Here is a 27,987-nt window from a genome sequence, read left to right as displayed (position 1 = left end):
AAAATTCCCAAAACATTTCTGAGCATTTTAGTTTTAAACCAAATGGAAAAAGACAATTTTCCAGTTCTTTTGCAGACAAAATAACGCAAGAAACTCTTCATCTGAGGACTCCGCTGTAGATGCTTAGTGTTTACATATTTTAGCAATGCAGAAAGCAACACCTGCAGATCCTTTAGGAAGTCCTCCACTATTCAGGATGCTCATGTTTTTAGTGACTGACACTACCTTAAACCTAGAGGGGAAACGGCAGGAAATGTGCAAGATCAGCTAAGCGTGGTGTTTGTGTGGCCTCCAGAACAAGTGCCAACTGATAAGTAATGGCTGGGGAGGCAGCAAGACACTGCTCTATTTATCTCCATGAGAACGACATTTATGTAACAGCCACTTCGCCCCTCTAAATCTGTTAGTACGTTTCACCTTAAGGCAACATCCTAAATCTAATCACCCATCCAAGACAAAGACTTTCAAGAGAACACCAGGTCAGGAGATACCTGGAATAAATCCAGCTCTGGGAAAGTTCTGGTGCATACTAAGGAATAATGAAAGTCAAGCTGTTCCCATGGAGTCTAACTGGACCACTCCAATCCCTCATTCCTTTTAAGAGCACTGGCTGCAAATACCTTGATCCTGAAGGTGGTAATGATCTTTTTATATCCTTGCCATGTCAGGCAATACACTGCAGCAGTATGAATGCAATTAATGCTTTTGAAGCATGGATCTTGTGGAAATTTGATCCCCTGTCAAGTATGCATCAGAATTCTGCCTTCACCAGACTCAGTAATAAAAAACAGAATTAACTAACATCAAAGAGGACAACCCTCCCACTGTAAGGCATAATTAATTAAAAACATAAAAAATGCAAAACAAATCCAACCAATATTTCAAAATGCAAAAGCTGCTAGATGAATGTGCTTGCCGTAAAAGTGAAGGAATTTTGTGTTGGAAGAACCAAATTATACAGGGAACTTGTGGTATAAAAATACTCAACAGATATTCACGCAGTCAGAAGCAGCCACATATCCAAAAAAATACAAAAGAATCCAATGGAAGAAGTAAAAAGATGATGAATAAAAAAATGGGTGGCAGTTTTAATACGAAAGCAGAAACTTTTAAATTTATTTAATAAAAAAAGTAAAGCCTGAGCTGAAGTCCCTGAAGATTGCAAGACAAGCTTCACAAAAGGTACTTCTTGACTTTCCAGCCAGCATTTACAGAGTAAACACATTTACTTTACCATTTTTCTTTGAAACCCAGCCTGGTTACAGAAAATAAAGCTAAGCTCAGTATCCACACATCTTAACAATAGATGTGACCCAAAGAGTCTGATGAATATTTATTTATTAACAGCGATTCACATCCATTCATGAAGGAGCCACATAGGGGTACTGCTACACTACATTCTGTGAATCATGATCTGAAGCTGGATTACACACAAAGAATTTCAACTAGCTGCTGTGTAAGCTCAATTTCATAACTTCTATAGCTTCATGTTCCTCTAATGAATTTTTCAAGGACTATAGTGAAAAGTATACAGATCTCAAAATACATATAAGTTTTCAGTAATAGTAAATTTTTCATTTTCTTCTCCAGGGTTGGGTATTTTCTTATAACCTCTGCTGCACCCTATGCCACAGTAACTGGTTACAGCCAGAGCAGCTGCAGAGCCCTTTAATTCTACCCTGCCTCTGCTCTGTGCTGATTACTGCAGGGCAAGAGGCAGCATTGAAACTCTCTTATCATCCCACACAGAAGAAGGCTGAGTCATGGTTGGATCTTTCTTAGATTTTTTTTTCAGTGGAAATCTGGAATTTTCAGGAAATGATAGATTTAAAAAAAATACAGAATTACCCATCTGAATGTCTAGTGACATCAGACTGCGAAAAGAATTAAATGGAGTTTATTATGTACTATCACTGAATACATTTAACTTATTTGTGTGCACATTTCGACCACAATGTAGCCAAGACAGAGCAAACAATTAAATGCTTCTGTGAACATCACATTCTCTGCTTCCTTCTTAAGGGAAACAGGATTATAAAAAGAAAATAAAAGGCAAACTTGCTTTCTTTTCAGCAATGAAAACAAACCTCACAAGAGATTCACTTAACTAAAGCCCATTTTCTAAGCAGGGCAATATAAAGTCTGGTAGGCAGAACTTCCAGAGGGAATGAAATTTTACCTTCTCAAAACTAAATATGCACTTCCTATTGATTAGCTTCCCCATAGTTCATTCATGGCTTTCTCAAAAAGCAGATGACAAATATATATGTCACCTAACAAAAAAACAGAGGCATTCAATATCTTTCTTCAATAGGATCAAGTATATAGACAGCATTTGGAAGATATTATTATCATGGTGACAGTGTGTGTTATAAATGTTATATAAACAATGATGACTAAGTAGGAACATTAACTTCAGATTAAAATCTTGCAATTTGTAATGTGCATTTATTTCAGCGCTAGAATGAACATCAGTTTTTATTTGCTTTTTTTTTTTCCAGTGACAAAAAATTCCACTCACAACCAAATAATATTTTTTCACTCTGGATTTAAGACTGACTAGATGAGATACTCTCCATGTTCTGCTCCTCACCCAAGCCAATATTCAGCTGCAGAATCCATTGCGGTATTCCCACACTAATTGTTACACACTGCTGTTTTATGGAGCAGAAGCTTTACACACTCTGAAAAGAAAACTGGTGACCCACCAGGTGTTGCAATGCTCTTTTTGACCACCCCAGGATTAGAGTGCACTTGGAAACAAAAGTGCACTCCTGATTTAAAAGGCAAGCAAAAAATCAAGAAAATGTCAGGGCTCAACAGAACTCACAATCTAGTGTAAAATTCCTTTAAAAATATTTAAGATCATTCCCTCTAACTATTTTCCGTAACGCAAATGAACTTTCATGTAGAGCAGCCTCTATTTCTCCTGTGGTCATCTAACTCAATTGACTGAACATCTAAATCTACTGGATATAAAAATGTTCAGATAACATTTCCATTTATTTACATGCAATGACAATATTTAACGTACTGCTAGGATCAGTTACTAAAAAAATACGTTAAGCAGAACCTACTCCCAAATCCCACTGAGACATTGTAGCTCAGGCCTTCAGGCAGCAAAAGAAAGGAAGGAAAGAGACAGTTGTTATTGTATAAACATTAATTTGATGCTTTACCTACATAGATCAATACGGTGCAAGAAGTTCCCACTTCCATTTTTTAAAAGACATTTTGTAAACATGAGAAATGCTGCATTTATTAGTGTAAAAATTTTATGGCACACTAGTCTGGAAAAACAAAACTAAACAAACAAAGCCCTACAGTACCTTGAAGCAGTGAGTTTGAAAGACATGTTTGTAGTAATGTACTAAACTGCATTAGCAGGGTCTTAGACAAACATTTCACCTTCATCTCTTGGAGAATGCAGGGAGGCACAACTGCACTAAGCACACTACACATGTTAGTGACTAACTGTGGAGAAATCCATGAAAACACATTTGGACCTCCAGTTCTGGAAACAGTCAAGCAGGACTGAGAAAGCCCAAACAGGGCAAGCTGAAGCAGAAACACACCACATCAGCCCAAACAGCTGAATAGCATAGGTTTGTTACAAGGGCTCTTCAGCTCTGTCAAATGTTTCCTTCTAGATGTACAGGTTAGGTGGAAAAACCAGAGCCAAATAAACAGAAGCCTAAACCACTCTTTCCCACTCTTACTAGCACTGATAGGAATCTGTAAACAACAAAGCCTAATGATGCAAACACCACCTACAAAGTAGCATAATTTACAGTGGTTACAGAAGACACAATTAGGTGCAATGGGAAGAAAAGAAGCAAGAAAGTAAATGTAAATTAAATATTGCACATTTTCCTAACAACGATGTCTATTAGGAAGCAGATTAATCTCCCATTACTTGAGTAATTTAAAACCAAATACAATACTTAAGGGACTATAGGGAATAAGCCTGTTCTGGAGAGATGGACTAGAAAATTTAGAAACATTTACATTTCCAATTTCTAGGAGTTTATTATTCTACAGAAAAGCATTTAACAACAGTAAATAACAAAATCCATAGTTAAAAGAAGTACAAAATTAATGAATAAAATTGGCCGAAAAACATAATGACCAATGACCTGTGCATCATTTTATGCAATGTTTAAATAAAATAGTTCACTTTTTTTTTTTGACTGCTGTCTATGGAAATAATTTGATTACTTCAATATTTAAACTGTTTTTTAGCACTTTCCATGTTATTTTCAATACATATTTGACTTAAGAGTTTGCAAAGTCTAGTGATTTTTGCTTTCCACTTAACATTTATTAGACATTTCTAATTTTGCAAATGTGCTGAATAGAACATTTACCAGGTAACTGTCGTAAAAAAAATCACAGCCAAACTTCTCTTAAATGCAAACATACCCTTGAAAACTAAATAATGCAAGCTATTTGCTTGAAATTTTACTAACCTGGAAGACTCCACAAGCCAGCAATTTCCAAAGTTCTTAATTTCTTTTCTAGTTCTGCCACTCGATTACCTAGAATTCTTTGGAAAAAGAATAGTTGTTATACCAAGGTAACCAAAGCCCAATTACTTACATGACTACAGTTCAATTTTTAAACTGCTACTTAACTAGTAAACCTGTATACAAGTATGCAGTAAACCTGCATACAGTCATCTCTTTTCACTAACAGCAATGGACAACCTCTCCCAGAGTTAAAAGAATATCAAATATATTTGTCTAATCTATACCATGCTTTTAAAAAAGCAAAAGGCCTAGGATGTACTGGACATTCAATCTTTGCAGTAAAGAAAAAGAAAAGCAACTCACAATATTTCTATCTTCTTGCCTGTAAATATCACTTTATTTTCTTTATAGCTAAAACCAGAAGGTAAAAGCTACACAGACAAAATATGGAAAACTCAAGACAGAGCATCCAGACTGACTCTGAAGTTCCAAGACATATATTTTTGACAGTCCTTTATTCAGGGGATATTTTCTATCACTAAGATTGCTTAAAATGGTAAGGAAAATTTTTTCTATTACACATTATTTATTTTTATTTTTTAGCATTGAACTGCTTTCTACTTTACTAAAAAGCTTCAAGCTCTTTAGTGCCTTTATCACCCACTCAGTATTCACTGTATTTCTCGGGTCATGTCTTCTTTTGTATCTGACTTCATACACAAATACTATTTGCAGTTAGCTCTCCTGCAGGATTTAACTTTTAGTCTTAATTCTCTCCCCAGATCAAATGAGAGATTTCTATCTTGAAAAGAAGGCTTGTTTCTCCAATGAATTTTTGCAAGTCTTTCACAGGCACAGCAAGTCTGCTAGAGTCAAAATCTTTAAACAAATCCCAAACAATACTCACTAGACGGAGAAACATAGACAAGGCAGCAATTCTAAACATGACAGCAGAGATTATGGACAGCAAGTTTTACTCATCAAATTACAGCAACAGGATAAATCAGTTAAATTTGAACTGAATGCTGAGAAGCAGCATATCCCACCCCAGCAAGGCAATAGTGTCTCACTGTGCATCCCAGAGCTGTGTAACACTGCACTGAGAGCTCCTCAGCAAGGGCTTTATGTGCAGACATTTGAGCGCACTGGGAATGTCATTACTGACAAGATGGCAGGTTCTGGGAAGGACGTGAAGAATGGCACACCCAGCAAATATCAAAGGGATAAAAAAATTGATTTACAAGGCCTAAGCATTTTTGAAATCTCTACTGTGAGGGCTTTGCAATGACACAATAAAAACCTATAAGCATTTTAAAGATTACAAAAGTACCAAGATGAGAGACAGAATGTAAAACAGAAAAAGAAAGCTTATAATAAACATCAAAGAAAGCACTGAGAGGTACAGGGGTGTGTGTAAACTAAAAAGAACAGCCCATCACATTCAAAAGCAGAGGAAAAAATACAAAGCAGTTATGTTTACTTCCCCATTGAAACTCAGTATTTCAGTAGGTTAAAAAGGTTATGATGGATTTACTACTGTCTTCTCCAATTAAAAGCAAAATTATTCAGGTCTAGATTTCACTTTCAGAATGCTTCCATCTGGTATGAGAAACTCAGCCTTAATAACACTATTTTCATAACCCTGACATCCAGCAGTTGGGCTCTGCAGCACAACACACCAGCTGACAGCAAAAGGCAGGGAGCAGCTTTCAGGAAATTCTGCCTTGCACACTGGGAGCCCTTTCCCACCTTCCTGCCTAAGGCCTCACCAAGGGTCAGCTAAAGAACATGGAATTCCCCAGGCTGACAGGGGAACAGAGAGACTTGAAGTCAAGACTTCTTCCACATCATGTTATTTCTGGCAGGGAGCTGACAAAACAATGTTGATTTGGCTAATGATTGTCACCACAAAGGAGTCAGAAGTTTAACACATCTAATCCTTATTATTTTCAGAAGTAGTTCACCACTAGTTCCAGGGCAGAAAATGGGAAGGATGCTGCCCTCCCTGCCAGCTAGCCATACCACCTGTACCTCAGCCCTCTCTAAGAAGTTATTGCTACTGCTCTTGTTATTCAGGTAACAACAGCAAAGTCACTTTTTGCTTGATTATCTTAAATTTTATAATTTATTTATAATTATTTATAATTATTTTATAATTAGAAAATATATATTATAATTAATACATTATATATTATGTAATATAAAATACATTATATAATATTTAAAATATTTCCTATATCATATTATATAGTTATAATTTAATATTGTATAATATTATATATTATAATTATATATAATATATATATATATATATATTATACATTAAAATTAATATATTATTTATTATAACATTAATTTTATAACTATAAATGTAATTATAATTAATTATAGCTATTTTATAATTACATAAATAATCATAATTAGTTATAATTTATTTATAATTTATTTATTTATCAGCTGTACCACACTAGTTCTAATGGTTTTGGAGAGAATATATCCTGATAATACCTACCGAATCCTCTGAAGAGGCACTGAGTTATTTTTTTAACTTTTGTTGCAGGTTCTCATATAGAAGGATCATTTTGTCTCTCAGAACAATGCTTGGCAACAGTAGAGGACAATATTTAACCCCACTCCTTTCATTCAGGGAGAGAGCAAAATACATTCAGTGATGAGTATCATTCTAGCTTGCTTAAAAAAACCCATTATCCTAATACAGGTATGGGAGAAAAAAAACATAAAAAAAAGCTGCAAATTCTTATAGCAATAAATTTTTGAAAGATAAATGTGTAAGCTATTCTGAACACAATGTGGTTTATCACATTTCTTCCTTTCCCCTGAGACCTCCAGATAATTTGCTACCTCCATACATGCTGTGGGAAGACAGAGCTGTGGTGGCCTGGGTAGGCCTACCTGCGTGGGTATTTTTAAATTCCCTGATCTCTTTTTTAATCTCTAGACACAGTGAACCAGATCCTTCAACTAAAAGAGAAGGATTATGTCACAGACACAGGTGATAGCTATTTCCGTTGTTCTCTGGTCCTGTGCCTAATGCAACAAGGGAGTTAGCATAAACTCCCTCCAGGATAAGGTTTTACAGAAATCTGTTGTTTGTGCAACAGTAGCAATGGTCCCACCTGAGCTCCCTTCACCTGACTTTAATTTAGCTCTTGCTGCAGAAGACATACAGCCTCATACAGACACCATCGCTAAATGCCTGTAAATAGGACTGTCACAGTCCCATATCTGGCTCTGCACCTCACATGGAAACGTGCTCAAGTTACAGACTGACACAATCCTTTTTGTAATTTTGGACATGACTGAACTTGCCCAAGTTAGAAATGTTAAAATTAGTGCAATATATCTAACCACCACAGCAGCTTTTACGCTGATCCAGCTTGCACAAGTGCTGGCAATTTCAGGAACAAATTGCACTAAAAAGAACAGCTAATAAATGGTTTATTGCTGGTAGAATAAAAAAGGATGTTTATCCATTTGCTAAGCAGAGTTAGGACAATTTGGTTTTGCATTTATGGAACTGTTTAATCTTGCAACACAGTACTGCATAGAGAATTAATTTACAACTGCCTTTTCAAATTAAGCTAATGGGCTTGTGAAGAAAAACACAGGACGTTACTTGAACTTAGCATTAGTAGCTACCAACCACCTAGGAAAAACAATCTGGTTTTTTTCCACAACAACTTCTTTTTTTCTGAAAACTGGGGATAAAAAATAAAGGCTAGATTTAGCCTGCTTGTCCCTAGGCACATACTCCCACAGTTCCTTCTATCATGCCACATCTTTAGAAGAGTGGCAATAACAGTAGTGTGTCTTCTCCAAGAATAAGTGGCAATGGATTTTTTTAACAACAGTGGAAGAGCAGAAAGTAAACTTCAACAGAACATCCAAATTCCAATCTACCCTAAAAAATCCACTGTCTTGTTATGGCTTCAGTTATTCAGAAAGCAAATCCACCATTCTGCTATTGTAAACTTATATAGCCAACTCTCAATCTGCAAGCTACCAAAGAGGTCTAGACCTTAGAGTAGGGTAACTATATGGGGGAAAGTAAGGTCATATGGTCTGAAAAATCTCATTTACTGATAGTGAGAGAATCACTACTAGGTCATTCACCCATCAAATATCAAATGCACAATTTTCTCCATGAAAAGAAACAACCACCCCAAAATCTCATGTTCTTTACCCAATAAATCTCACTTTCTTCAAACAACAATCTGAAAGGGTAAATGTGTCCTCCAAATATGCTCTTTGCACAGGGAAAGACTGCTGCCTTTTGATTTATGTAAAACTTTTTATCACTACAATTCTCTCTAGCCTCACATCCTTCTCAACTTCCTATTTTGAATGGAGAAATGTCTTCAACAAAAGAATGCATCTTCTACTAGTACCAGTTTATGACCCTGTCTGTTTAACTTGTGCACTGATCATACACTCACATCTAACCTTCTCCAACAGGTGGGCAGTTTCTTTCCCATTTTCACAAGTCAGCAGACTTTTAACTTTTTATATGGCAAAAAAGTGCCCTTATTTATTTGCATCTCAAACAAAGGATGTTCTTCCTTGATGTCCTACCTGCATTTCCCTTTTTCACATTAAATTTTTATGTCTTAGGTGTTTCCACTTGTAGTGGTTCCCACTCCTCCTAGCTCCTTAATAGCTTCTTTAATCCACCTAAAGTCAAAAGTGACAAAAAGATTGAGAATACCACAAAGGAATGTTTTTGAGGCTCTTCACTCAACTTGATCAGGATTTATCTATATTTTTCTCCTGAAACATCCTGAACTGAATATAATACTACAGTTCTGAGAACATTCCTGACCCAGTACTGATATGGACTGTCACTTCCCTCTAAGACCTGATCTTCTGTTGAACATAGAATAGTAGTTGGCATTTATCCAATCTATACCCTGATGGCTTTACGTGACCAGTGGGGCACACAGACATAGGGATCGTATCTCCTTGTGTGGGTTATCTCAGGACAACCCATACTCAGGAGGTGAAAGCAGAAAGAGTAGTATCAGAAAACAATCATTGCAATAATATCTGAGAGATGCAAGACACTGCATATCACCAAAGGTGAATACAAAACAAACAACTTTGCAAAAAAAGAAAAATTATGTAAAATAAACCACTAGGTAAAGATACAGTATCAGGATGTAAAAGGCAAGGGTTGGTTACACCTGGAACAACAAAAGTTGTTCTCTGGATGTCTTCCTTCTGATGTTACATTAGCAGTAAGAAGGGAGTAAGCAGCTGTTAGCACGTTCTTGGTTAGCACCTTAGTTAGCACTGTCAGCCCTTCCTTAGCACTGCTCTGTGCAGCAACTCCTCTTGTATCACAGGACAGGAATTGACTGAGCTGCCATCATTTAGATCTGGGCTACATTTTCACCACTTTAGTCTCCTTTTAGCTGCTTATCCATTTGATGTGTCAAAAATATTAAAAGTGGCTATTAACTGCTCCTCCACTTCTGTTGCCACATCACTCAGAATTATGCAATGGAGTCTGCCTAGTATCTAAGTTATCAATTTTCAAAGTGAATCATCCATTCTAGTGTAATACAGTTTACTTTAATACTACTTCTTTTCAGGAAAGATGTCTGGCTGTTGCTGGCATCTGGTCCTGATGTGCTGTTGAGAAGCCTGATAAAACCTCTGATTACCAGCAGTGACTCAGGGTTAAAAAAAATAACAAAACAAAACAAAAAACTCACCAACAAAAAAAGAGGGGGTGAAATTGAGCACAGAATCAAGGAACACTTCCTAGCTCTGATTTTTATACGCGGCATAAGGACAATAATATCAGAATGTCACAAAATGTGTCAAAATTTTTTATAGTCTGCCATGATAGGAACTGTACAAGCCACAAAGAATTCTATTGATGAGCAGAACAGCTAAGAGTAAGCAAATTCTCCTTTAAAGTTCAGTTCAGATTTAAAAAAAAACCTGTATAGTAGCAATCAAACTGTGTTTATCTCCTTCAACTTTTAGCAAAGTAACTATAGGAGCAACAGGTATCATCTGTATGACACAGGCCACTGAGCATTTGTCAAATGTTGCATTAACCCTTTCAGACTCTTTTGTAGGAACAACACTTATAAACCCATCAGAGCTTATTAGAAAATTCCTACACTGACAACCAATTACCACATATCTTCTCTCCAGCTCAAGGGTGTCCTTCCTCCCAGAAGCTTTTCTTTAGCTGTTCCTACAGACTTCCTGCCAGAAGTCTGCTTTGAGTTATTACAGTTTGTAATAACTCAAAGCAGCAAACCTATCCTTGCCTAGCAGAGGCAGACAGGTCTCTGTCAACCCTAAAATTTAAGATGAAAATGTAATTTTTCTCAAATCACAAATCTGGTCTTAAAAATTAAAGAATCCACCACTCAACCATGACGATGAATTTTCTGTGAAAATGAATCTTCCTTCCCATTTCCCTTAATATTTCCCCAAACTAACTTTCCCATAGCTTGATATTTTACTTAGAAGTCATGCCACCTACTTGTTAGTTTGTCTTTGGTGTTGTATGACCATGTTTTTTTCATGGATGGTTTCCAGTAATGCAGTGGCCAGTGATTTGAGATCTGAAATGGATTGTGGTGTGGCTGGTAGGCTACATCCATGATCCTCCGACAACAACTCTTGGACTACAATGTTAAAAACACAAATGAGTTTTGGCTTCTCATGCACAGAAATGCAACACAAACATTTACTTAGCATCAAGGAACTATTCCGATTACTTAAGTGAATACATATATTTTTCTTTCAATTAAAAAACAAAGCCAAAAGATCAGAACTGTAATTTCTAGCTGGCATAAGTATGGTGGCTTTCCAAGTTGATTGTTATTCACAGCAATAGCCAGAACAAGTATAGGCAGACACATCTTACATTAACTTGATTCTGCTTTTGGAAAATTCTTTATGTTCAGAAAGATACAAAATAATTATTCTACAGGCCTACTAATTGGTAAAAACTGGTCATTAAAACTGAAACCTCCAAAGAATATTTTATACTAATTTTTAGAACAATTATATATATATATATATATGTATGCAAGTACATGGAGAAGAGGAGAAAAGAAAAGTCAAAACCAGAAAAATGAGTTTCAACTTACCATGACACTTACTACTGATCTCATGTGTGTGTTGAATATACCTATATACCTACATTTAAACAATAGGGTGGCAAGATACACTGTTTGCTTCAAAGAATTTTCTCATTCCCTTTCTTTCCTAATCTTGATATTTTCTTTGAAACACAGCAAAGAGATTATTTTGCTACCCATGAAGAAACATGGGACACAAAGATTTCTTGTAAAACATCTGAATGTAAAAGCTTCCAAGAACAGCAGCAGAAAACTTGACTTAGTGCCCCTCCTCCACCACCCAGTCTACTTTTCATTGGAATGCGAATTGTGACTGCCATTGTTAGCAGAGCAAAGAGATGAATAAAGAAGTGATTTGTCAGGGTCTAGAGAGTAAAGAAATATTTGATAAAACTAATGGGGGAGAGAATGAATGGCAAAAGAATTAACAAAAGAAGAAGCAGTAATCCAGAGGCAAATTTTATATTGTAAAGTCAACTAAAAAGAGGACAGAATTAGCACACAGTAATAAACAGGGAATAGGAAGAGAGCTTTTGGTTTGGTTGGTAAGGAAGGGGTTAGAAAATTAAGAGGTTAGATGAAAGGAATTCAGTGAGATATGCAACACCATGCTGCATTTATGCAATACCTTGCTTTGCAGAAAGGACTCCAGTCAGAGCACTGCTACTGGATCTACCATGAGCCTTTGAATTTTTTCGTCTCTCTAGTGCATTCTAGGGAAACAACAAATATCTTATTTAGAAAAACAGTAGCCAACAAATCCTGTCATTAGGAGGAAAGGATCTGGAACTTTGGGTTTTGGTCTCAGAGCAGCTCTGCAAGGCCTAGACCTTACACCTATAATAAACTATGGGGGTGTAACTCTCTAAGATTATTATTCTCTAGCCTAAAGAATGGAATTGGAATGTTACAAAGACTCATCTGTCTCATCATAATCACTTTACTGCAGTCTCTCCCACCCACTCCCCCCAATGTATAGTTAAGACTTGCCTATTTTTAAATAATCTGCTGACTGCCAGTGAAGATACTGCAGTATGCTGTAGACAACATCAACTGGAAACAAAAGCAAACTTTTCCCAGCATTTCTTTGGATAGGTTTCAAGGGAAAGTGCCAATTCCTCTATCGGAGTTTCTATAAGGCCTTTTAGTACCAAATACTGACTTTGAGGAATTAGAAGCAGAATGGTCCTGCTACAGAAGTCCAGATCTTTTAATTACAGTTCTGGGAAACCTACTGGATCACCAAGATGCTCAGTTCTCACCAATAAACTCACATTCCAAGAGACCCAAGCTGCAAGCAGGAACATACGCTGAAATGAAGTTGGTACTTTGAGGAGCTTTGCTTATGCACAAAAAACAGTCAGGCCTGTGACTACTTTATAGTGACCTAAATGAAGAAGTCCTGTTGACAATCCTAAGATTACCCTTCTCATGGCCTAACAAGCAGCCCTCCCCTCCCACTCCACAAAATGACTCGCAGAATGAAAGAAGAGTGCACAGCTTCTGGGAAGGGCAAAAATCAGTCCTGAAGGTTTTATGTAAAACAGCATATACTTTAACTCAGGAGAAGAAAAAACAATGAAAGCTTAGTTACCATTAAGTTACATGAAGAAATAGCACAACTTCCAGAGAACAGGCAGACATGATCTTTTTGTGACAGCAACACAGCTGCAGTTATTCACCACCGCATGATCTGCTACTTTTCACCTAGCAGCTGGCTGGAAGGCTGATCATCTGTCCCCCAGAAGACTGATGGTTCCCCCACAGAAGTTTAAACAGGTATTTCATTAATTTTTCAAAACACTCTCAACAGGTATCCCTTTGAACTACCCTCAGCTAAGAAGCCTACAAGGAAGAATGACCATGTAATACTGTCAGAATGTCAATGGTGGACTTTTCTTTCAAGAACAAATTTGTTCTTCAAACACATTTAACATGAAAATGAAGAGTAACTTCCATGAACAAAGAAGCACAGTTTAGATGATACACTGAGAAGATCTTACCTTATATTTAGTAATACTAGACTTCAGAAGGTTGACTTCCTCTTGAAGTTGTTTTAATCTCTCTTGAAGATACCTGAAAAAGAAATGTAATCCTTTACTTCATGGAACCTTCAAATACTGCCTCAAGCAGTCTTCTTTACTATTTGTCATGTCCTCTCTTTGAACTAGTGAGAGTTCTTTTCCCTCTGCAGTTCTCTGAGGGATGAAATAACAAAATCTTACTGCTCTTGACCCCATAAAACTTAAAGTAGGGAAACAAATTGCATCAGAGCAGGAGGCTGCCCTCCTGTTAGATTTGTCAAGCATGCTGCACAACTATTTTGTATTGGTCGTCAGGTTTCTGGGGAAGAAAGATAAAAGAATATATTTATGTCTAGAGGAAATAGTCAGGAAGCATTTATGTGTGCCCTCTGTACTTGAAGGTCTGTGAGATGGACACATGAAGATTTGTATATATGTCAACACAAGACTCAGCTATGCAGAACTTTTGCATTGCAATATCCATCACTTACTTGGCACTTCTCATTAGCAATCACAAAGTAGAAAATTTAACAGTATAGCTGAAAAATGGTACATAGTTAAATGGAACAGTTCTTCCTGTTAGAGTTTATGCACTTGGATGAGACAATTATTTCCAAGTAGGAAAATATCTTTTTTATGAATAAAGGTTTTATAAGGTATCTTCTTTCATGTAGTACAACTGCAGCTGTATTAGGGTTTATGACAATTTAATTATTTCACTGGAAAAAACTCACATCACTGTCAGGGGAGCTGGGGGCTTAAATTGATACAGAACTCTGTAGGCCACACAAAACAGAAAAAAAACCCCTGAAGTTGCAGGGAAGAAATAATGCCTTTGGTAGTACACTTTCTTGCCTGAAGCATAGGTTTTGTAAATGGAAGCTGTCTTACATGTTCTATTTCACTTTAAGGTAATTGTTGACATTAAGGGAGATACCTGCTATTGCTCTGTCAGTGACTCCTCCCTGTCATCCCTAACAGAGACCATAAAACACATTCTTTTTCCATGAAACCAGCAAGAATATCTTCATGGGTGATTTCACCAGCAACTTTTGTTGGCAAATCATTCATGCTGACAACCTCTCCCTGTGGACAAAATTATGTCTGCAGCTGTAATTGAGGGTACTCAAAGTCCCTGTTTGCAATTCAAGATTAGTCCACTACAGCTCACTGGGAGTTCTGAATACACAAATTTTAATATTCTTGGTTTTGGTGCCATACAGTGATGGGAATAAAAAGGTCTTCTCTTCTTTTTCCTTGTTTAGCTTTATTTGGGAACATCACTAGCATCTCTGTAGCCAAATACAACATTGGTAATTTTCTGTAGCCTAGATTTCTCAATATTATTTAATGCTTAGCTACAGTATAAACAAAACGAGCAAAACAAATTTCCAAAATATCTTAACTTTCATACTTGGATATATTTTCTTTAAAGTTTTGTTATGACTGACTTCCTGATACTCCTATTACAACAGCACACTGTTTTTCTAGGGAAACAGTAATGCACTCACCTGTTCTCCATGCAGAGGGCATCTATGTCAATGATCCGGTTTTCATGCCCTCCCAAGACATGATTCAACTCTTGGTTCAGTCTGTCAGACTTGTCTTGGTAAACAGAGCGTTCCTCTTTCACATCCTGTAGCTCATCCAGTGCAGCCTGAAGATCATATCTCAGGGTCTCAATCTGAGAAGAAAGGAGAGCTGTATCAGTATGAGTTTAAACAACAGCTAACATAGGACCCAGCTTGAAAACAGCAACAAGCACATGTTTGAACAGTATTGATTTTGGACAGTCGAAAGTCTTTTCAAAGCTCATAACCCCAGGCATTTTTACTCAATTATATTAACTTTGAGTTAAGTAACTCTTACCAGTTAGATTAGTTTGAAAAAATTTCTAGAAAACAATTAAAATGTAACACCAAAATAAATCTCAATCTCTACTGTAATTCTGCTCTACAAACATATTAAGGTGGTCTTATCATATAATTTCTAGGACTCCAGGAATTAAGTCAACAAGCCTTGTCAAAAAGCCTGCAAATGGGAATTTGCACTAATCATGGGACTTGAGCAATAAGGTTCCATAAAGTAAGAACTGAAAAATTACAAAAATAAGCAATCATGGAAGCAACAGGATGAGCTGTGCTATTAAGCAAAAGAGTGAAGAAGTCCACTGTGAAAGATACTCAAGGACAAAGAGCTTCAAACTTCCAAGGAGACAAAACTGAGTGTGAGAAAAGTCTGCAGGGACACAAGTTTCCCACCCACACCCTAGAAAACATGTATAAGCCAGGAAGGACAACAGACCACCATTTAAAAGAGGCTGGGTGATGAACAGAAAGAAAACAAGCTTGATAACAGAGTTAGCAGAGAGGGTCACACTGGAAGAAAATCAACAGCCTTTCCAGTAAGGTACAGTCATGATGCAATAGAGGGAAGACTGAAAAACTAGAAATTCCTGGATCACAGAATGGCTAATTCAAGTTGGAGCTGAGACTGGTAGGAATAAATGTGGGAAAAAACTGATAATGCAGAGCTGCAAAACTATCCAGAAATTTATGTATCAGTGTTAGGGAAAAAGTCTGATGCTGCATGGTAAAGAGCATTCATACAGACTTGAGGAAGGGAAATAGGTCTGATGTGAGATTTCTTCAGAAGAGGAGAAGAAATAGCTTGGAGGCAGGAGGAAGAGTTCACTAACAACACTTTTACAGAACATTTGATTCAGAGGGTATCTTTAGGAGGTACATCAGCCACTGTACACTGTGCTGAATACTTGTAAGAGCCTTCACTAAAGGGTACCTTTTATTGACATTCATTGACAATATCCAATTGTCACAAATTGTTGCTGGACATTAAAAAAAAAAAAAAAAAGGAGAATCAATAGTCTGGAGAAAAGATTCCAGAGATTAGGAATTCACTCTAACCACTACTTCCAACATCAATCAGCTACCAGCCCTTCATACAGAACAGAAATGATTTAGTTACTCCTCCAATAGCTAAGTAGAACATGACACTGTATGCCCATTTAATTATTACCTGTTCTCGAGCCTTCTCCAGCTGCTGAACGAGGTCCTCCCGTTCGTGTGCTGCAAAGTGGCGAGCCCCAACTTCATCATCTCCCAGTCTTTGCTTTGCTATGGTCATTCGAAGGAGCTGCCAGGACAAAGACAGAATCTGGTAAGCAAGAAAACATAGGCTGTAGCAGCAGAATATATCTGTATTAGAAAGAGTAAAGCTGTCAGCTTTAGATTTCAGCTCTTCCAGGCCAAACAGCTGCTATTATTTAAATCAGAGGGAGGCTTCTGAGCTGAGGGTCAAATCCAGTTTTTAATGAAAAAATCCAGTTGAACAGTCAAAGCATCCACAGGAATTCAATCGGACCCTGCAACAACAGTCATCAGAGGATACAAATTATGGAACAACAAGAAAACACAGACATGGGGTCAATGCTTTTCAGGAGTGACAGGAACTGATTCCACTCAGACTAAAACGAGAGAATTTTGAGAAAGCCTCTTAGTAAATATGTACATATAAAAATTCTCTGCAGCAGAGAAGTCTTTCTAGTTAATAAAAAGGAACAAAGTGGCTTGTCCAGCTTCATTTTACTGACGCTACTTAAAACCCCTCCTGTGCTACATCACTGCAGAATTTGTATTAACAGCTGCTAATACATTTGCTTATGCATTATTTTTTAGTCTACTCACAAAAGCTAATTCATGTCAAAAGCAAAAGAATGGGTCAACAACAAAGAGACTTGGCCAAAATGCTCAAGCAGCTAATGAACTTCTGAGTTTGTGACTGCTGAAAAGAGTCTGACTTGAATTAATACACATTTACATTCAATATCCAAAGCAAAAAGCAACGACCTTTCAAGGACCATGGGGTATTAAATACCAATCTATAAGGCATTCAGCATTTACAGTTGTTTATACTCAGTACAACTAGGCCTCATCTTTAGGAGCTCCACAGAGACCAGGGAAACCCACCACAATAACCAGTCTGACTTTCCCTGTATCTTTCACTGCACCAAGGAATTAATGCACACCATTATATTGCAGAGTTAGGAAAAAAAATATCAATCTTCTGAAGTAGAAGATTGTACATTAAAATCTATCTTTGGTATTTATGGGATGCCAGTCACCATAGCTACAATGTGCCAATTAAAATCCTGCTGATGCAAGACAGACTACCAAAATCATCCTCCCTGCTTATTTCAGCTCCAGTTCACTGCAAGTCACTGAAGCTAGTACAATGTGTGCTGATAAGAAGCTCACTTGTTCAGGGGAAGCTGTGGCTGCAAAGTAACTGGTTTTGGCAAACTATATTTCACTATCCCCACAGGTGAAGTGCAAACTACTGCATAGATAGTAAGGCTGAGTGGATACTAAGAGATATAACTCCTATTAATTTCTTTATCAAAACAAGTCAAAAAGGCAACTAGCAAACCCTAGAATGGCTTCATAGCTATTGGATTTTTTTAAAAGCTAAAGTACTGATGCACAAAAGGTGTGGTCATGTTATGTCATTTAATTCAGATAAATTAATTTAATTTCTAGAATTTCTCTCTGGTGATAAAGACCACAAAAAACAAATGTAATAACATTTCGAGGTTTCAATCTTGTTAAAAAAAAAAATGGAAATGAAAAGAGGAATCACACTTTATTAATGTGTCCAAAGCCCGCAGCAGAGCAAAACTTCTGCCTAACACTTGGCACCAGGCTGGGAACTGGACCAAAGCTGTCACTCATGCACTATGACCAACTCTCCTCCAGCCCAGGAGGGGGTAAGGCATAAAATAAAACTGCAAGCAATTAGAACCTGCAAGGTCAAACACTCTGTCAATAAAAGGAGAACTCTTTATTTACTAGCAATTTTGAGGCAAAAAAACCCAAAACCATGAAGTCTTACAAAAAGAATGCTTCAAAATTCCAAACTGATCCAAAATTCTAAAAGCAGCATTATTAACATACACAAAATACAGTAAAATATAAATCCATAGAACAACAGAGTGCTTCTTCCAGACAGTTGGCCAATCAGAGAGTTGACAGGGCAGAACAGGCCAAGTCGTTTAATTCTGCATTGCGAATGTCTCATGAGGCAGCACCACCTGCTATAAAATTCTTCCCTGAAAATGCTGTGACCCAAAGAGACACTGTTATGCCAGAGGTTTAAGGGTTTATTTTATATATTAATGCTTTGTTATAAACTTTATACACCTGCCCTCTAGCTGCTAGTATTTTTGTTTCTGTCATTCAGAAATCACTGAGGAAAAGACCACTCAACTTCATTTAGGTTAACACTAACCCTCAGGATTCAGCAAAAAGCATTCACAGCTGAACAGATTTAAATTAATGGCACCTTCCCAGAGAAAACTCCTGTTTGTCAAGAACCTATAAATTGTTAACCAAAACAATCCACTGCTGCAAGCACTGTCTTTTTATTTTAATATCACAGCTTCTTTTTACATCACTTTCAGCTACGATAATTATTTACAAAGTAGCAACACTGTATCAGCCCCACAATGCCTAAAAATAGCATCACTGGGATAGGTGCTGTGCAGGGTAGGAGTCCATATACAATGCCTGCACCAAAGCTGGACACTCCTGATTATCACTAGAACATGCAGAAAGAAAAGGGAAACAAGCACAACCAATTCTTCATGGAAGGCAGAAACCATCGTGTTTAGCCACAGTCACAGCAATTGTCTTCACCACCTTATCTTGCAAAATCTTAAAATGTGGACCAGAACTTGCAAACATGCTACCTGAAGTCCCAGTTGTGCCCAAACACACACACCCCATTTAACCCTTCTCCCAGGTGCTGCATGAAGGATTGTCTGCCTGGCAATAAGGAACTGACACCGCAGCCATTGTTCCCATGCACCTTCCTCTCGCTCAGCACTGCTCCTGGCAGCTCACAAAAGCAATTCTTTGTGTGGGTAGGCGTTCAGGTAAAGGCAACTGAGTCATCTTGTCTTGCAGAAGTCTCCAGTTTCTCTTAGCTTTCCATTTTTACCTTTCACATCAGAGAGTAAGATTTTTAAACTATCTCCTTCTACGTTTTAGTAATTGTTTCCAAGCATTGCTGCCAAAACATTAGGAAGGAAAAATATTTACAAATAACTATCATAAAGATAGAAGAGTTTTCATGTGTCAGAACTTGCAAGATTTGATCAATCATAAAAATAAATAGCCTTAGATAACTCTCACTGGAATGCTGCAGTCTAACTATTGCTGTATTTTTCAAACTGCAGCAACAAATCCTTCCAGAGACTGTCTGGATAAGTTTTATTATTTGTGCCAACAAAATTCTACTTGAAATGAGAGGAAAAAATTATTCCAGTTAAACCAAATGCAAGTAATTTGTTATTGCCTGATTATGTGTTTAACATGATTTCAACAAGTAAAATATCTCCGGTTCAAGGTTTTCTTGCTAATCCAAGTGACTGTATCCTACTTGTAGCAAACATTAAAGTGGTGAAAAAAAAGCCAAGCCATCAAAACATTTCTTTATCAATAGAACTAATGTGTGATATTTAAAGAGGTTTTTTTTTCTCTTTTGGTCCTGCAAAGCTCTTGCCACTCAGTGACAAAGCCTGCATGAGTCACCCCTGCTCAGACACAGGCAGAATTGTTCATCCATAAGCAGCTTCACTTGCTGCAAAAGCAGCTGTTTGTTCATCTCTTGCCAGAAGTAAGGCTGACGTAGACCAGCTGGGCAGGATGCCCTCCCTCACTTTGGAAAAAGCAGTGAGAAGAATGCAGGGGGAAAAATGTAAGAACAAGCAAATTATGGGTTTTTTTTGATTTTGTATATACCATGCATTATCTGGACTCCAGTGCCTGAGGTAGCCCAGCTGCCAGTACAGAAGAACTGATGAGCAGAAGAGAATGGCTTTGTGAACAAGCCTAGAATTTTATCACTGAAGCTTGTAGGGAGAGAAATCTGACACAGGAGGAGAGTGTTAAATCCCTCAGAGAGATGGCAATGCTTTTTTAGGCACTTTGAAAACCAGCAACCTGACACTAAAATAAGCTCTATTTCTCATTTACTCGGAGAGTGAAGAATGTGTTCCAAAAATGAAAATCCTAGTCTAAATTAATCTGTGTCTGATGCAGCTCTTTCCTCCCACTCTGTATTTAGTGATGCACTATTTTGTACCTTTCAGAGAAAGGCACACTGGGCAGAATAACCCCTTTTGTACTTTTCCATTCATTTTGAGGATCATGAATTTAAATTCAAGTTGAGAATACAGATGTCACGAAGATAACTAGCTAATACCATGTTAACCCACAAAGGTGAATCTAAACAGTGCCAGTTCAGGCACAAAGAAGGAGGCTCTGTGTTACCAAGATCATATCTTGTCATAAGGAACTGCAATAGGTACATAACCTTGATATTTAAATGTGTTGCAGTTTTCCTACCTTTGTTTTCTGTTTGTACTTACAAGCCCTTGCTATCTGTTCAGGAGTAGCTTGGGAAAGGCTGTGTGGCATAATATTGGTACTGGAGAACTGAAAGGCACTAACTTCTACACTGTAATACAGTTCAAACAGTAACATGCAAATGAAAATAAACAGTCAGAAATCTGGTCTTTGAACAGTTGAGCAAGTTATGCTGAATGCTATGCATACTACAAATTCAGGTTTCACTTGAACCTTTCCCAGCTCTATGAACACCTTGAAGGGAGGTCTTTGTGACAAACAGTAAAAAAACTTGCATTATGAAAATATACTAAGTTTAAAAGAAAATAATAAATAAACTCGAATGGAAAAAGACAAATCCCACCTGAATAATTAAAAGCCATGTCATTTTTATTCAAATTTTAAAATGCCATAATTTTAAAACTGTAGTTGAGGGAGGGAAGTTATGATTATTTGTTTCAATTTTTTACTTTGTTAACCACCTCGACTCTCCAATTCAACCTCTCACTAGTTTGATCCCTGAATGTACTTTTGCATAAAGCTCCAGCTGTGAATGTTACATGCATTTGGCTTGACTTTAAATATTTCAATTAATGGAGACAACAGGAGTTTGATTAATACCAAATGGCAGATTTTGAGCAATGTTCCATATAACTTGCTAAATTTAGCAACAAAATAAATTGGTTATGTAAGGGTAATGGGATGAGGGCTTAATAGAAAGCTCACTATACGTGTTTCTGATCAACTACTCCAGATTTTTTTAAGGGAAAAATTATGCTTCTCCGGCATCTACTAAAATTTTGCAGTTCAGTACAAAAACCTGGAAATCATCACATGTAGAACACATGCTTATCTGTACTTATTTGTAAGAGGAAAGGCCAATAATAAAACACAGTTTTTGGTTTATTTTTTTCAAAAAAGAAAGAGACATAGAAAGCATTAAAGCAAGGCTGAATACAAAATACATCGTGTTAAGGACAACAGAGCAAAAGCAGCATACAAAAATACATAATAAGATGCACTTACTGGTATCCTTTACAGCTTCTGTAGTTACACTGATCTAAGCACTCTTGTATTATAAAAGTATTCTAGAAGTTCTGTAACCCATTATTTTATTTGTTTTCCTAAGAAATAAATGCAAAACTCTAGCCCAATTTACACATTCCATGAGAAGTTCTGTAACCCATTATTTTATTTGTTTTCCTAAGAAGTAAATGCAAAACTCTAGCCCAGTCAACACATTCCATGCCATTTACTGGCAGTTTGTAGTACCTTATTGTCCCCTTGTACTTCCCCCAGTCTCTGCTGAAGCTCTCCAATCTCTTCTCCAAGATGTTTATTTCGATCTTGAGCCTCACTCAGTAGCTGAGCAAGATTTGCCTAGAAAAGGAATAAACATCAGTCAGAAGTCAGTGTCTGTGGAGAGAAGTGTAAGTAGGGCTTGAAAATAAACCCTTGAATTACTCCTTATCCGCCAACAATCTTTACTTTTATTGTTGGTGGTACCCAGACTTCATGCTTCATTAGAGAGATAACAAGAAAAGTCACCTGGGTTCCTTTATCTTTCTATATAGCAGAAAACACATACAACATGAGTGCATACAGACTCCCAGAACAGCACACAAACCCCAAATGAGACAAAGTGAAAACCTCTATGCTGGTTCCAGTATCGTGGCTGGTGGGAAGAATTAAATTCAGAATACTTTGACAATATTTATACAAAGCTGCCAAAATAATAGTTTTAAACTTGCATATAATTAGACAAAAGGCACAGCTGAGAAAGAATTATGATACAATGAAAGTCCTTAATAGCATCTAGAGCAGATTTCCAGCCAGGAAAGAGGCTGTCAGCCAAAGTCCCTGACCCTGTATGGAGCTATACCATGGATACCTACTACTGCAAAACTTCAAATATGACCTGATTGATTTTTGTTGTTAGGTATCACCTAGATTCTGGAAAAAGAGAAGTGCAAGCTGGAGTTTAAAACCCAACCACTGCTCCCCACCCAATAATCCAAGTTAAAAGCAGTCATTCACATTAACCTACTAAGTTAGCAGGGCAAGCTGTCTGGTTTATGATCTTACAATTTAATTACATTAGTTTGATCACTAATCAAAAAATAAATGCAATCTGCTCTTTTCCTATATATGCTACCTTAAAATGAGCAAATAGTACAGGTAAATTTATTCAATTTTTACCCTAAAAACGTCTGATAAATACACAAACATTGACTCAACACAGGAAAAGCCTACCAATGACAGCTTTTCTAAGAGAGTTAGAATCATAGTGGCTAAGGTGCAACATTTCAAGACATTGACTATGGACAGCTAGGTGTGTCATCCATTGCCATATAGCTCAAGAATATGAAAAGAAATTTAAACAGAATTTTTGGATCTTCTAAGTACAACTTAGTAAAGCCTCATGTATCAGTCAGTATCTCTGAGCCACCCTTACACATACTCCCTGCATTTGAGGACAATGCATTAACTGACTGTAATTCATCAAGCGACTGTTCCTAGTTCTCTTTTGGTATTTTAGGTTTAGTTTTAGATTCCCTACCTGCTGTGCTTTTCTTTCAACTCCCCCATTTCTCTATTCTGACATCTCTCTTTTTCAATCTGACTCTTTTACCCAGTGATTCTACTACCACTTGAGTCTCATAGGATGTTTTAATGAATTTTATCTTTACAACTCATACACTGTCAAATCAACAAGGTATCTGATAGCCATTACTGCAACCTTGCTCCTTGTTCACTAACAACTGCTATTTCTACATGTCCTGCTTTACATTTAAGAGAAATATTAAGAGGAATGTAGGAATGTGAATAGTAACATGAACATAGCTGTGCATGCATACGACCATTTGCAGGATTAGACTATTAAGCTACCATCAAGTAGAACTTTTGTACATTACTATTGAAGAAGATAACTCCAAATTCCAAGTGGTCTAAATTAGTAATAGCTTCAAACTTTTAAACAGAAAAAATAACTCCAGAAACTGACAACATCCTACCTGATGAACAAGAAGCCTAAGTCACTGCTACAGCTTCTGTACTTCTGATGCTTTGAGACCAAAAGTTCAGAAGAAAGTTCAGAAGAAAGTAAAATTTCACACCATTTTGGAAGAGATGAAAGCATTTTTAAACTACTAACAAACCTCGGGACTGCAATAAATAATTTGGGGAAAGAGTGTAATAGCAAAAGAACCTCTATAAATAGCCAATTTACTGCCAATACAGGACTAAAATTAAGCTGCTTCTAATTTTATTTTCAAGACAACAACCATTCAAGCAATACAAAAGATTCCTCACGAATCAGCTTTGGTGGACTGATCTTTTTCCTACCTCTTAAACAAATAGTGTAATAGTCATTCACAGGATGAATGAATCAAGGAGCTCCAGAACACATTCAATCAATGGTTTTGAAAAGTACTTCTTAATGGCCGTGTAAAAGAAAGAAAACAAAGAACCCATGTTTGCAGGAAATTGTATTTAAACTGAAGTATCTATGGCTACTGCTTAGATGCAATTTTTTATTTTTTTAAACAAAGTTGACTTTCAATAAAGCCTGTGTTAGTTAAAAGGAATATGAATTGCACAAACCTCTCTGAAACACCTCTATTTATAAAGCTCCTTTTTATGATGAATTGGCACAACTCTTAACACCGCAATAGCACATGTAATTTCAACACCTGGAAAGAACTCAATCTCACTAATCAGTGTTTACAACCGTAACACCAGGATTTCAGCAGTCTGTAGTTAAAACCTGGCTCACAGTAACGGCAGGAAAGGCATTACCATGCCTATACTAAATCTTCCTGCTCAGATTTATTTCCTTTAAAACCATTTCTCTGGGGTTGCAATTCTATGCTGAATTTTATTTGTCAGTCATATAAATGACTTAACGTGACAAAAACCTTTATACTCACGACAGAGGTTTTGGAAGAAACTTGAAACAAAGACTTTTAGACACCAAAATAAACCAGCTTTTTTTGACCATGCCAAGAGCATTACAATAAGCTAACTATAGATTTGCTCCTTCCTGCAAGCCTTGTATTGTACTTCTATTAAACTGAAACAACCAAGCTATGTCACAGAAGTAGTCTCCAGCAATTACTCATTTCCCTGGCTTAGAGGTTCCATATAATGCATAATTTAGACTGTTACGACTTTCAAAGGTTTTGGCAAGACCTCATTAAAGCTCTTGGTTAAATATGGATAGATGGAGAAATATTTGACTTTTCAAAGTGCTCTATTAGGCTTAAGGACAACCAAGAGGATATATTGATGGATACCTGGACTCGGTACCATTTCTTTGGCTTAAATAGAAAAACATACCATGTGCTTGAGAGATGATAAAACTAACAATGGAGGACTGCCTTAGTGTACCTGCAAGCACGTATTTTTTGAGGAAAGTGGAGCAATTTATGCAAAGGCAATGGCAATTCATTTTTCCATTTGGCAACTTCTTTTCAATATTCATAGAACACACACAGAATTCGCTCAGAAATCCCAGGTTCGTTACTTCAACAGACAATAAAGTTCTTATCATTTACTCATGTAACAGAGAACAACTCCCTGTAAATTAGCCAAATTCAGGTTCTCTAAAGTCAATTTCTTCAAGAGTTTCTTTTGATTTCAGGTGAAACCTTTAAAAGACTCCTGAAACTGTGAAAGACTTTACTTCTTTCACTCACACTACACAAAACTAACTCTAAAGTACTGATGAAGAGAGGTTTCTGAGGCATGAATAAAGAAGGGAAAGATGCAGAGGTACCTTTCTGCTGCCTCATCTTGTCTTCCCTCTGCAGGAGTGGAAACTGTTTCTCCTACCCTATTCTCAATGCAGCTGTTTCTAATAGAAAATAACAAGTATTGCTTCAGCCCCCTCTCTGTAGCTGGCCAGTATCAGACAAGCTTCCAGGGCTCCAGCCACATTCCATTTCTGGCAGGTTCTCTGGAGCCTCTGCAGCACAACAAGCTATTTGTTTCATATGCATCTGTTATGGCAAGCTTGCATTATCATAGACTCAAAGAATAGCTGGAAGGGACTCATATTCATAAAGATCACCAAGTCCAACTGCCTGTACCTCACAGGACTGCCCCAGAAGAAAGGCACATCCTTTGAGTGTTAGCCAGATGCTGCCTGAACTCTGACAGGCTGGTGCTGTGGCCACTTCCCAGGGAAGCCTGTTCAAGTGTCCAACCACCTTCTCAGTGGAGCATGATGTGAGCACTGTCTAAACCCCACTGCAGTACTAGACATAATACACTGTCCCCATATTCCTTACCCCTCTGACCAATGCATATGCAACCACAGTCAACAATCCCATCAGAAGCTAAGAAAAAAAGGAGAATAAGATGGCTCTGAGTGCCAAGTGAGAAGTGTGTACCTTTATTACATAAAGGAAAAAAAAAAGCATGATAGATCAGAACGACCAGAAAGTCAAAGCTTCAGTAGGATGGGATTACAGACTTCCTCATTTTCCACTTAGGCTTTTTTAAAATTTGCAAGAACATTTTTTGGGGACACAAGGTGGAAAAGAACTTTAGCTACAGATGAGCGTCAAAAAATACCGACAAAAATATCTACAAACACTTATTAACATGAGCCAGTAAATACCTGTCAGGCAGCAACTGATCTCTGCTCACTAGTGACCAATGGCCTGATGAAAAAAAACCAGTAACTCCAAATAGTCATCCCTGACATTATGCACTGCACTGGAGTTTGGCTCCTTTAATCATTTGGCAAATCTAGCTACACGTACACACAGAGTTAGTTTTCTTCACTGCGCTTTAGAAATGATGGATAGTAACAGTCTTTAATACAGCTCTCAATTCTTTTGCACATAAATCTTATCCAACACTTAAAAAAGGGAATAAAAAAAAATTGACTTTTTGCCTTTAGGGTACTCCCTGAAAACGTAATATGGGAAGGGGGAAGAGGGGGAAACTTCCAACATACCTTTACAGTTTAGAAGTATTTAAATACAAGCATTCCTATACTGCAATTTACAGTCTTTTATGTTTGTTCCAGCCACACCCTCAAACAAAGAAGAACACTGAATTATAGGTCTGACAGAAAAAGGTTTGATGAAACATTCAGCACACTTGATGGGTGTGACTGATCACAAATTTAAGCGCAGTTTCTCCTCAAATGAATTAATCTGATTGCAATAGCTGAATTAATATAGAAAAACCTGTTTTACTTACCAACTACCACTGTTCACTCCAAGATATGGGAACTGATGACTGCCCTTAGCACTAGCTTCCTTGCAATAAAGTCCCAAAATTATTGTATTTTTCTGTTTAAGATGAAAAACTAGAGAAGACTTTTAAAATTACAGATCCTGGGTATACAAACCAGAATACACTTAATATGGGTCATATTTTCACGCTGAAAAACAACATCAAAAATCAAAGCTTTGTCAAGCAGAACAAGAGAAGAAAATCCTCTCCTAAATATTTTGAACTTCTGAAGATATCTTAAGCTTTGAGATAATGCACAAAAATAATCAAAATCCCTTAAACATTTGGGTGCTGTAATTAATTGACAGAGTATTTGTTGAGAGTACTCAGGTGCAGAGGTGTGCAGAAGTGTCTCTCTATTCCATTAAGGTAAGACACAGCAACCAGAGAAGAAGTTGTTGTACACATCAGGCCTGAGGGACTACCACATCTATTAGAATGAGCATTTCTTCTCTCCTAGACTTCACTGGTGGCCTTGGCAGCGCATTGGGTTAATGGTTGGACTCAATGATCTTAGAGATCTTTTGCAATCTAAATGATTCTATGATTCTGTGTTAGTGCAAAACCTATTTGTTGAAGAAACAACAGTGTCACTTCACAAAGCATGACTCCTAGTGTAGCTAACAAGTTCTAGGTTTTACATACTGCCACCTGCTCTGACCAATGGAATAAAGATCTCAGAGGCCAGAAACAA

General features: G+C 37.1%; 1 protein-coding gene across 3 annotated transcripts in view; it reads right to left on the bottom strand.

The window, feature by feature from the left end:
• Positions 1-27,987, bottom strand: part of CCDC149 (coiled-coil domain containing 149) — a 51,679-nt gene that overhangs the window by 9,223 nt on the left and 14,469 nt on the right. For 2 of the 3 annotated variants that reach the window (XM_036382312.2, XM_036382313.2), the window contains exons 4-11: positions 22,317-22,424; positions 16,657-16,773; positions 15,132-15,304; positions 13,600-13,672; positions 12,225-12,309; positions 10,993-11,137; positions 4,470-4,546; positions 3,078-3,110 (exon numbers count right to left, since the gene is read on the bottom strand). In XM_036382312.2, the coding sequence (XP_036238205.1) occupies positions 3,078-3,110; positions 4,470-4,546; positions 10,993-11,137; positions 12,225-12,309; positions 13,600-13,672; positions 15,132-15,304; positions 16,657-16,773; positions 22,317-22,424 (811 nt within the window). The remainder of the gene's footprint in view (positions 1-3,077; positions 3,111-4,469; positions 4,547-10,992; positions 11,138-12,224; positions 12,310-13,599; positions 13,673-15,131; positions 15,305-16,656; positions 16,774-22,316; positions 22,425-27,987) is intronic. The other variant, XM_036382314.2, reaches the window with a different exon arrangement.

The sequence above is a fragment of the Molothrus ater genome, chromosome 4, assembly GCF_012460135.2.
Source record: "Molothrus ater isolate BHLD 08-10-18 breed brown headed cowbird chromosome 4, BPBGC_Mater_1.1, whole genome shotgun sequence".
NCBI lineage: Eukaryota > Metazoa > Chordata > Aves > Passeriformes > Icteridae > Molothrus > Molothrus ater.
The sequence above is the reverse complement of the archived record's forward strand: the minus strand, read 5'-3'. Positions and strand labels throughout refer to the sequence as shown.